The sequence below is a fragment of the Helianthus annuus genome, chromosome 3 (assembly GCF_002127325.2).
Source record: "Helianthus annuus cultivar XRQ/B chromosome 3, HanXRQr2.0-SUNRISE, whole genome shotgun sequence".
Classification (NCBI taxonomy): domain Eukaryota; kingdom Viridiplantae; phylum Streptophyta; class Magnoliopsida; order Asterales; family Asteraceae; genus Helianthus; species Helianthus annuus.
In genome coordinates this window covers 85,039,267-85,050,739 of record NC_035435.2, presented here as the reverse complement: position 1 = coordinate 85,050,739, position 11,473 = coordinate 85,039,267, and the positions used below count along the sequence as shown (strand labels likewise).

The 11,473-nt window shown below is 35.2% G+C and overlaps 2 protein-coding genes across 2 annotated transcripts; one reads left to right on the top strand and one right to left on the bottom strand.

Annotated features, from left to right (window-relative positions):
• Positions 1-1,675: 1,675 nt before the first annotated feature.
• LOC110918528 (embryogenesis-associated protein EMB8) lies at positions 1,676-7,832 on the top strand. The gene is made up of 14 exons (XM_022162832.2): positions 1,676-1,986; positions 2,912-3,001; positions 5,176-5,237; positions 5,357-5,457; positions 5,543-5,632; positions 5,724-5,846; positions 6,047-6,124; positions 6,214-6,299; positions 6,436-6,484; positions 6,675-6,731; positions 6,813-6,943; positions 7,031-7,114; positions 7,269-7,338; positions 7,425-7,832. The coding sequence occupies exons 1-14, from the start codon at positions 1,736-1,738 to the stop codon at positions 7,629-7,631; spliced, it is 1,479 nt and encodes a 492-aa protein (XP_022018524.1). The 5' UTR covers positions 1,676-1,735; the 3' UTR covers positions 7,632-7,832.
• A 579-nt stretch (positions 7,833-8,411) lies between these two features.
• LOC110918529 (uncharacterized protein At5g49945) lies at positions 8,412-11,451 on the bottom strand. Its single transcript, XM_022162833.1, has 3 exons — positions 10,412-11,451; positions 8,963-9,166; positions 8,412-8,870 (listed from the first exon to the last, which is right to left on the bottom strand). Exons 1-3 carry the CDS (start codon positions 11,396-11,398, stop codon positions 8,640-8,642), a joined length of 1,422 nt encoding a protein of 473 aa, XP_022018525.1. The 5' UTR covers positions 11,399-11,451; the 3' UTR covers positions 8,412-8,639.
• Positions 11,452-11,473: the final 22 nt, after the last annotated feature.

Sequence of the window (11,473 nt, the reverse complement as noted above, 5' to 3'; positions counted from 1 at the left end):
TAAGTTATGTTTGAATAACTTGGCTTTCGTATTAAACGATGTAACTTTTTCGTAACTTCTGAATATACCGTTGTGGTTTTTTATCATTACGATCACATGTTGCATATTTTCATCTACGTTTCAAACTCGTCGAGAAACGCGGGTGATAACCCACTAGTTGAATTGAATTAAGTACTTTTGTACATGATTTTATTTAACTTTTAGGATGTTTTAAGTTAGTTTTTTTTCTCTCTTTTTTTTTCGAACGTCAGGTTTTAAGTTAGTTTAATAGTCATTTTATTGGTTGCAAGATTTAAAATATATTTGAATTAAGGAGAGATACTTGGTATTTTTTTTTTATAATGACTGTCAAGATACCACTCACCGGACGATTAGGACTGGGCAGCCGCAGGCATGGCTGTGAGACCAGCCTTGGATCAGAACCCATCGAGTTTCTTCACGGAGGGGCATAACACCGGCTTCAGGACTTCTCCGTGTCCCATGAGAAACCATACCGCCAACTGTCACTTGACAGACGTTGCGTCGCCACAAGAGTCGAGTCTCTCTGATGTAACGCACGGTGAAACGAAAACCCGTGTTGGCTCGGATTCACACTTGCGACTTCCAAAAGGAGGCCTAGTTCTTAGACGTATGAAAAGTAGATACGTGAACAAAGTAGATACTCGATAAAAGTTTCACATATGAATAAGAAAAGTTAACATGGGTAAAAAGAATGTATTTCCAAAAAGTTATGATGATATAACACACATATAAAGTATACACATGAAAAGTATTATACTTTTATTTCATTATAAAAGTCAAAAACTTATCTAATACATACGGGTAAAAAACTTATCTAATACATACGGGAACACATAATAACAATGTTTTAAAACCGATTTTAAGTCGTAGCGGATTGGGCTTTAAAATGGTTCAACTGGTTGAACCGAGTTGTATCAGGCGGTTAAACCGGATTACTAGTTAACCCTATAAACTCCATAAAATACAAATTCATCTCAAAAAACAATCAAATCTCAACTTGGAATTTTGTAACTTATCATAGTTTTACCTAAAAACAACTATTTTTATTGTAAATTATTAAGCATTTTAAGAATATTTTTATTAGTTATAAACAAGATTACATTGTACAAGGTGAGTAATAGTTTCAACAACGATGAAATATTGGAATAGAAAACACTAAGTTAATTACCGGAAATATAGAAGATCAATACTACCTTAACATCGTATTTTATTAAAATTAATAAATCAAATCTTAAGATAATGCAAACTGATTCAACGGTTTGAACCGGTAGAACCGGATTTACCGCCGGTACATAAGACATACCGTATTCGGGTTTTACCGGTCTTTATCGTACCAGACTCGTGCCCGATATCCGGTTTAACCGGTATAACCGGCCGGTTCATACCGGTATTTAAAACATTGCATAATAATAATATACTTAATAATAATTATCCTTGGTGATTTTTTAAAAGTATATTTTTTTTTTATTTTTTATGTATCAAGTATTTAATTTAGTTAGTAGTGTAGTACACTTTATATGTAATAAAACAAACCGTTATAAAAATAATATGATGGAGACAAGTAGAAGATGACCGCACACACAGCCTTCAAGTCTCCATAAATCAAAACAACAATTTCATTCAAACTTCCTCACTTATCTTTCTCTCCTCTCCCTGCAGCTTATTATACATAATATATATATATATATAGAGAGAGAGAGAGAGGTTGTGAGCAATGGAAAGGATGAGCTCGTGTGCTGATTCGCCATACGGGCTGTTGTTAAGAGCTCTGTCTCTCATACCAATCACACACTATGTGATGGGGATGGTTTCGGTTCTTTTCGTGATGTTGTACAATTTTCTTGAGTTTCATATAGTGCAGGATTTGGTGAGTGGATTCAGAGGTCAACGGGTGGATTTGACCTTCAATTCTTGCTCTCAGCTCTACCATGAAGTTGTCTCCAAGTGCACACTTCTTCATGGAAGGTTCTGAAATATTCTCTCTTAGCACTTCCTTCATTTAGTTATGTTTGAATGATCCCGTGATTTGAACATGCCTTCGGAACTTACTTGAGACGGGTATTGGTAATCCTAGTCTTATATCTGATTATAAAAGCGGAGTAAAATATTCACGACTCTTTTTTTCTAAATTTAATTGTAACGCAAAAGTTTATAATTGACTAGTTAATAAATTTCAAGAAATAATAAAAAAAAAATTGGTTCATAAGTTGTGAATAATAATATTATTCTTTGTTAAAAATAAATAAACTTTAGCTTGTAACATGTAGCTGCATTAAGTTCATTTCTAAAAAAAAAATCAATAAACTTTCTTAAGCTTGCTCCGATTGAACAATCAAGTTTCTTCAAATCAATGGGGCGGTGGCCCATTGGCAAAGGCAAAGCCTTTAAACACCTTGAGAGAGGGAGGTCTTGGGTTCAAGTCCCACAGACGACAGGAATAAAAGAAATTTACCTTTCAAAAAAAAAGTTTCTTCAAAAAATCAAAGCTCAGATTTCCATTGAAAACAAAAGGTTCAGATATACACACATTAGTTTGTTAAAAATTACCGGTTTAGATTTCCAAGTACATTTGTCCCTATTTAAATTTTTATATAGTTTTATTACCCAAAAAAATTAGAAATGTCAGAACTAAAAATTAATAAATTAGTAGGTTATTGTTATTCTATTACCCAAAGACAAAGGAAAATAAAAACAAAATGAAATTGCTTACGCGTATGGTCCAGGTAAGCATGTATGGCATGTTTCGGGTACTTGAGTCAGGTATCACCTAATACCATACCCGTTCCAACCCACAAATATTTTTTAATACTAATTTCATACCCGAATACTAGTCCCGGTGCCTATCTAGTATGTTTTGGTATATGCGTTCTGAGAGTTGATGAATATGTAGGTACATGTCTACTCCATGGCTTTCTAGCCCTCATCTTCAGACTACTTTCTTGAGATTCTTTGGGAGACCTCCTGTTTTCAACTACAGAAGGTATGTATGTATCTTTTGGAATATTACAAAACTGATGATTTTAATTTAAGACCCTAAAGTTTTGTCATTAACTTTTGTTTTGTTTTGTATGGGGTGACGAGTCGTATTCGGTTTCACCTATTTAATTCATTTAATTAAACATGTCAACCTGCCAACCTATTTAATTAAACAATCCAACCCGCTAACCTGTTTGGCGTAGGCTTTTACAACCCACCAACCCGTAGAGCCGGCCCATTAGGCTTTCCACCTTAGGCACGGGCCTAAGGCCACCAAAGGGCCTCCGTTTTTTAGTAATTGTAATTTTATATACAAAATAATAAACAGTTATACTTTTAAAAACCACGTGTATTACACATGTTGAAAAAAACGTAATTTTGTATTCCAAATAATAAAAATGTTATATCCTTAAAAACCCCGTGTATTACATGGTATCAATAAATCTAATCTTATATATCAAATTATTATTTGAAAGTTATATACCATTTGATTTATATATTATGTAATAAAATCGATATAATATTTTAATAATGAAAATAAATATAAATAATAAATTAATACAAAGTTATATCTTTAAAAACCTCCCTTTATTACACTGTTTGAATAAATCTAATCTTATATGTCAAATTATTATTTGCAATTAATAATGAAAAAAATAAATAGCATTTTAATACAAAGTTATATTTTTAAAAACCCGTGTATTACACGGTTTGAATAAATCTAATTTTATATATCAAATTATTATTTGCAAGTTATATACAATTTGAGAACTATATCTAGGTAGAAAAAAAAGTTTCTAGGTAGAAAAGAAAGTTCTATAGAATAACCAAAACTTAATCCACAAGTCTATGCATATATGAAATATGATACGATTTAAAGCATTTATAGGGGAAGGTTCAAATGAAAACCACTCGTTATTGTGAAAACTCGAAAACTAATTAAAAAAAGCCAAAAAAACATACAAAAAAATTTTTTTTTTAATTTTTTTTTTTTTGCAATCAAAATTTCGCAGGTTTTTTAATATAAAAATTTTTTTTTCAAAAAACAAAAAAAAAAAAAAAAATTTGTGTAGTGCACATGTGTAATACTTGTATGTGTACTACACATGTGTATTATTACACATGTGCACTACACAATTTTTTTTTTTTTTTTTTTGAAAAAAATTTTTTTTTTTATATATAAAAACTAGCGATTTTTATAAAAAAAATTGAAAAAAAAAAATTTGTGTGTTTTTAGGCTTTTTTTAGTTAGTTTTCGAGTTTTCACAATAAAAGTGGTTTTCATTTGGACCATCCCCAGCATTTATATCCTATTATATGTATTAACAATATTTTAGATATTAGATTTTAAACTAATATATTATTAACTAATAATCTGGCCGCAGCCTATAGTATATATTAACAATATTTTAGATATTACATTTTAACCTAATATATTATTAATTAATAATATTAATAATACAAGATATATTAATTATTAATTGAGGGAGAGAATAATTATTAATTATAAAATTATAAATTAAAGTTATGAGATTGAAGGAGAGAATGCCAAGTGTCCATAAAATGGTTTCTTTTATTATAGAGTATAGATGTCACATTAACAAATTGACTGCAAAATTAACAAATTGACTGCAAAATAAAAGCAGTTTTCTATTAAAAAAGGGCCCACTGTTTAATTTAAAACTTCAGCTAAGCTAATATCAATAATTGCGTACATCGACGTATTAGTTATTCATTATAAAATCCCTCAATTAGAGCCGCCATGATCGTTCTTATTTCCCATCCTGTGTGTTGCCAGCGAGTCGTTGACTGTTACGACCTACCGTGATTTTAGTTTATATTCTTAGATGCATGTTCTTTTTTTTTGTGAAATCATACAAATTTAAAGGCCCCACTTTGTATGTCGCTTAGGGTCTCCAAAAACGTTGGAACGGCCCTGTCAACCCATCCGCCACGTTTAAGTTAATAGGTTAAATGGGTCGTGTTCGGGTTACACGATTTTAAGTGTGTGTGGCTTGGGGTTGTTTTGACACGAATATGTACATAGGTCGTGTTCAGGTTGAACAATTCAACCCACCAGCCATCAACACGACACTATTTACACCTCTAGTTAATTACATTTGTCATTGTGCAAGATGCTTTGGACATGTGATCTTAATGTATGTGATTTTATCGCAGGGAGATACTTAACACAGGTGATGGTGGTATTGTAGCTCTAGATTGGTTGGCACGCCATGATGGTAACGATCTTTCTTAAACGCGTTTAGTGTAAAAAACGTATTTACATCCATATAATCCGTTTGTATTAAAACCGAAAGGAATCTGTAACGTATATCTCCGGGTTCCAAATATTTTTCAGTCATGGAAAACGAAGACACGGGGAATGATGAGGTTCATCAAGATGCTGACACGCCAGTCGTTGTAGTGATCCCCGGATTGACAAGTGATTCTGATTCTGTTGTAAGTTTTCCAACCTTAAGTTATAAAATCATTTGTCACTTTTGATCTTTTGGGGTGATATTGATTGCCATGATGCTCATGACAGTATATAAAACATCTCACTTTCTACATGGCGAAACGCGGATGGAATGTTGTTGTGAGTAACCATCGAGGCCTCGGGGATGTACCATTGACCGTATGTATTTTGATTCCCGTATTTTAGTTTCCACCAAGTTTTTCAAGTTTTTTTTTTATACTGTTAACGCGGTGTCTATTTTGCAATGTAGTCTGATTTCTTTTACAACGGTGGATGGACGGAAGATTTACGCAAAGTGGTCAAACATATTCGTTCCCGATCCCCTGATGTTCCTTTATTCGTCGTTGGAACCAGTCTTGGAGCAAATATGATGGTAAGTCCTAAGGTTATACCGTATATAAATGGTAAATTTGATCCCTGTAACGTGACAAAGTCTATTTTTAATGCATATAACCATTTAACACGAGTTTTCAAAGATTTTGATTATTAGTATAATAATATTGCTAATCGTAATCAACATTTCTGACTGGGAGTCAAAGTCAAATCGTTGACCTACATTACTACTAATTTCAGGTTAAGTATTTAGGTGAAGATGGGAAGGACATTCTTATAGATGGGGCTGCAGCTGTTTGTTGTCCTTGGGACCTTCTGGTTGGTATTTTATAAATAACCATAATATAAAAGTTCAATAAAAACAAGGTTTTTTTGTGTTGTATGACTCACCATCCCTTCCATGACAGCTCTGTAACAGATTTATTATGCGAAATCCGGTGCAAAGGTTCTACGACAAAGCCTTGGGAGCTGGATTAAAGCGTTACGCAATGAAGTATGTATGCGTTACCTTTTAACACTTCTTCACTACATTATTAGTTTGATTGAATATGCTTGAGGTTTTATCTCCCCAAAATTGCGTACGATTCGTTAACTTACTTATTTATGACAAGTTATCCTCTTTTTTGCAGGCATCAGGACTTCTTTACTCGCCTTTCGGATTGGGATGGCATCGAAAAGGTATTTTATTTTTGAAAAATATTATTTTTGGCATTGAAAAGGTATTTTATTCTTTACTCACCTTTCGGATTGGGATGGCATCGATTCAACTCTTTATTTACAAGCTGGTTTCAAACGAGTGTTTTTTTTTTTTTTTTTTTTTTTTTTTTGCTTTTGAGCTTGAAAAGACTTGCAATGTGTTATCTTGCAGGCACGGAATGTTCGTGAGTTTGACACAAGTGCCACTTGTCGTGTAGGAAAGTTTGATGTAAGATTAACTTTTAATGGTTTTCATGTTTTCTTGTTTAATTTGAACTGTTTGGTAAAGATGTTGTGCGTTTATTCCTAGACCGCGGACATATATTACAGGGAATCTAGTTGTGTCAATTATGTGGGACGCATAAAGGTTCCCCTGCTTTGCATCAGTGCACTAGATGATCCAGTTTGCACCAAAGAGGCCCTTATTTGGGATGAATGCCGGTATGTTAACCTTTCAGTTTATTTTGAAAATTGCATGCTAACATATCTATAATCGTCTGATATGCTTCCGTTTTGTTGTGGATCTAGGGTGAATAAGAACGTTATTTTAGCTACTACACAACACGGGGGACACCTCGGATACTTTGATGGGATGGACGCAAAGGGAGTTTGGTAAAACTTTTACTATATCCTCTAATAATCCCAAGATGCAATGGACCATGGGTCTTACAAAAACCCTAGTGTACAATAAACCCTAGATGCATCGCTTGGTTTCTTGTTTATGCACATTACTGATTAAAACCAGGACCGTATCTTCACTATGCAGGTGGGTTCGAGCCGTTGATGAATTCCTCACCGTTCTAGGATCTAGCAAGCTAATCAAAAGACAAAATAAGGTGATAAAGAATATACCGAGTTACCAAACATGAATATTGTTTCCTTAACTACTACCAGCTTGTTTACAACTTATTTTCCTTTTTAGATGCCGGATTACCTCCGGGTCAGGCCTCAGAAATCGCTAACCAACAAAGATCCATACGTCGGTTTGGTAAAGAAAACTGACAATCAGGCGCATTTAGACAACATACCAAATATCAACAAGACTTCTGTGGAGGAACAAGGGTCTGAGACAGTCTCCACAGTTGACAGTATAATATTCTTTCAAAAAAGGATTATGGATCAGTTCTAGCACTTGGATGGATAATGATAATATCCAGGTGACAGTAATTGGCGTTTATGTAAAACATCAACGTATAAGAAGTGATCTGTATTCTTTGTAAAGAATAATAATAGTTTGTAACACGCAGTTCATCCCTTTCGTTGCCAAATTATTACTCGTTCTGTCTCAAATAAAATTGTTTTTATAACATTTTAAACTTGTAAGCCCGAATCTTTCTCGTTTTTGTTGTAATTTTTTTTTTATTCAAACCAATTTGGAATTCATAGAGAAAATATGCATGCAATAAATTATTTAAATGATAGAAAATTATGTTCATTTAGGCTTGTCTATATAAGTTTAAGTTCGCTTAGCATTAAAATGAACACACACAATCCTATCTTCTTAGTGATTACACAGAAATTCATTTGCATTTATCTATTCATGTGCTTTCTATTTGTTCTTTCCATTCGTTTACAGATGCGCCATCTATTTCTAAACCTTCCATTTGCGTGAAGTCTCCTATTTATGCACATTATTGATTGCATCTTAACTGTGCAAGTGGGTAAGATTCTATGAAGTAAAGCCAAACACTTCAAAGCTACTAATGCCTTAGCCCGGTAGATCTTAGATGAACCGAAACATATCAGCCTCTAATTTAGGTGCTACTGACCGGCTAGTCACGACAAAAACAACATAGATGTCAATCAAGCAAGCTCAACTTTGGCTCAATATTGCTTGACTAGAATGAGCTCAAGATGAGTTGGAGCTCGAAAAACTAGACATAGCACCTGACTCGTATGCAGTCCTCAGTAGATAAATACTAGCTCTTACATTCACAAGGCTCAAAAAGAATGATAAGAATCCAAATTGAGTCCATCAACAGCTTAAGCGCAATTCCTAATGGGTATGCTTGGCAAAACTAATAGTAGTTGTTAGCTAAAGATGAACTATGCAACTGTTAACCGTATACAAAATATATAAATTAACCGTATGCAAACTATATAAAGTGACCTGAATACATGGGAGCTCCAAAAAGATTTAAGCACCACGAGACATCTTAATTTTGGGCATTGCTTTCTTCAACTGTCGAGCGCGTTCTTTTGTTTCTTTCTTGCGTAAAGCCTCGGCATTAAGCTTTGACTCAGCCTCTTCCATCATCTTCTTTTTCTCTGCCTTCTTTCTCTGAATGGCTTCTTGTCTTGCATATTGCAGCTCCTTGTAAACTTCTTGTGCAAGTTTCGCTCTGGCTGCTTCCGGTTTGGATCGAGCCTGTTTTCAACAAGTAAAAGAAACGTTATTTGCGAAACTCGGGTTTTAAATTGTGTTGCTATGAGTGAAGAACAAAAGTTTTGGGTTCGTGCCTGTGAACTCAGTTTGTAACGTCCAATAAAGTCGATGTAATAGGGTATTAGAGCCACGAGACGGGTGATGTCAGCCATGTGGTCAGCAGCAGGTAGAGCAAATTTAAATATTAAAACCCTCCTGTGGCTGCTATTATGCTGATCAGAGAAATGCATTGAGATAAACAACTTCCCAAATTTCTCAAATGCTTTTTCACCAAATACCTGAAAATAGAAAGCATATACAGAGTTATGTAATCTGATGCATATGAGTTTTTTAACTCAATCTATTCTGAACTATAATCACTAGTCGGATCAAGCAATAATGACAGGCGATCAAAAGCAATTCAAACTCATCAATTCAGTAACAATCGAAGTATTTAAGCAGCTAATCTGAGACGTAATCATTAGCATGATCAAAAAAATTAGGAAATGCCATTAAAAAGCAATCAAAGTATTTAGACGACTAATCTGGACTATAATCACTAGCCTGATCAAGAAACCAAGAAATGCCATCAAAAAGCAATTCAAAGTGATCAATTCAGCAACAATTGAATAATTTAAACAGCTAATACGGGACATAATCACTAGCCTGGTCAAGGAATCAAAAGATGCAATCAAAAATCAATTCAAAGTCATCAATTCCGCAACAATCGTAGTACTTAAACAACTAATGTGAACCATTATGACCAGCTTGATCAAGAAATCAATAAATGTCATCAATTCTGCAACAATCGGAGTGTTTTTTTAACAGCAATTCCTAGATTTCTAGAATAAATACACCACAGCCTGCATTCTACAAGATTTGAACCCCCAACCTTTTGGTTGTGAGGCACACACCTTAACCACTAGGATGTCACCTTAAGGACAACAATCAAAGTATTTAAACAACTAATCTCGACCATAATCACTAGCCTGACAAGAAATCAAGAAATGCCATCAAAATTGCAAGCAAAGTCATAAATTCAGCTACAATCAAAGAATATAAACGACTAATTTGAACCATAATCACTGGCCTGATCAGAAAATCAAGAATGTCAGAAAAAAACCAATCAAAGTCCTCAATATAGCTACAATCAAAGTATTTAAACGACAATCATTAGCCTGATCAGAAATCAAAAAATACCATAGAAAGCAGTCAAAGTACTTAAACGACTAATATGGACCATAATCACAAGCCTGGTTAAGAAATCAAGAATGTCATCAAAAAGCAACTGAAAGCAATCAATTTAGCAACAATCAAAGTATATAAACAACTAATCAAGAAAATAATCGCTAGCTTGATCAAGAAAAGCCATCAAAAAAGCAATTCAAAGTCCTCAATTCAGCAACAATCAAAGTATTCATACAACTAATATGGACCACAATCACTAGCCTGATCAAGAAATGTCATCAAAAAAGCAATCCAAAGTCATCAATTCAGCAACAATCAAAGTAATTAAACAACTAATCCAGACCACAATCACCAACCTGATCAAGAACAGCTTCAGTGATCAAATCTCCAGCCACTTCCTTAGACTCCGTAACAACACTCAGCTCATCCGCAACCCATTTCCTATTCCCAGGCACAGCCATCAAACTCCCAAACCTCTGCAGATCCCTCACCTCCTTCAACATCCCTTTCACCACCTTCTTCTTCGCCAACGCAAAAACCACATGATCCATCGCATCATCATTCATATAAACCTCAAACGTCATCTCATCCTTACACGGCACAACCATATTATACACCTTCGCCATCAAATCATGCCGGCTTTTAAGCTCCATTGTCCCCAACACTCCTTGACAAAACCTCCTTCCACTCGCGTAAAACTTAAACACATTCTGCCCTTCCTTCAACAACAACGGCGAATCCTCGCCTTCTCCTACGCCTAACAAGCTAAAATTCTTATCGAAAATCGAGGCCGGTGTTGCAAACTTCTCCGCCCAAGCTAGGGCTAGGGTTTCATTCTCATTCTTCCCTATGAAATAATTAACACCGTATAGAACTAATATTAATACACATATTATCTCAACAGCATACGATCCAATATTCTTCTTCGCCGGTGCCGGAGCCGGAGCCGCCTCGGTATCGTTCGCCGGCGAGGTTATGGAGACTTCCGGCGGTGGAATATCGGTAGGAAAGCCTTCAAACTCGTCTTCATCCCAAAAATCAAATGCGGAAGGTGAAAGTGAGGGTTTGGTGGTGAGATCGGAGTTAACCGGCGGAGATGAGACGGCGGACGGTGAGTTAGGAACGCCGTGGTGAGATTCCGGATCAGCGGAGGATAAGGCGGTGGGAGGAGGAGGAGTACGGCGGGGGATGCCGGAGAGTGAGTCGTCGTCGAGATCGAGATCGTCGTCGGCGTCGAAGCCTTCGAAGTGAGGATCGGCGGTGGCGGAGAAGGAGGTGTGGTGGAGGAGAAGGGAGGAGAGAGAGAGTAGAGCGAGAAACACTGACGCTCGGTGTTTCGCCATTAATGGAGGTTTGTGACCTTGTGTGTGTGTGTGAGAGAGAGAGAGAGAGAGAGAAAGGAGTGGAAGAAGGAAGAT

What these genes read in the sequence shown, in the direction of transcription:
- LOC110918528 (XM_022162832.2), top strand. Translation starts at nt 1,736, where the DNA reads ATGGAAAGGATGAGCTCGTGTGCTGATTCGCCATACGGGCTGTTGTTA. An exon ending in CCTGTTTTCAACTACAGAAG is followed by an intron (nt 3,002 to 5,175) that starts GTATGTATGTAT and finishes ATTTTATCGCAG; the next exon opens with GGAGATACTTAACACAGGTG. An exon ending in GTCGTGTAGGAAAGTTTGAT is followed by an intron (nt 6,732 to 6,812) that starts GTAAGATTAACT and finishes GTTTATTCCTAG; the next exon opens with ACCGCGGACATATATTACAG.
- LOC110918529 (XM_022162833.1), bottom strand. Translation starts at nt 11,398, where the DNA reads ATGGCGAAACACCGAGCGTCAGTGTTTCTCGCTCTACTCTCTCTCTCC. An exon ending in CTGAAGCTGTTCTTGATCAG is followed by an intron (nt 9,167 to 10,411) that starts GTTGGTGATTGT and finishes TTCTATTTTCAG; the next exon opens with GTATTTGGTGAAAAAGCATT. An exon ending in GTTACAAACTGAGTTCACAG is followed by an intron (nt 8,871 to 8,962) that starts GCACGAACCCAA and finishes TGTTGAAAACAG; the next exon opens with GCTCGATCCAAACCGGAAGC.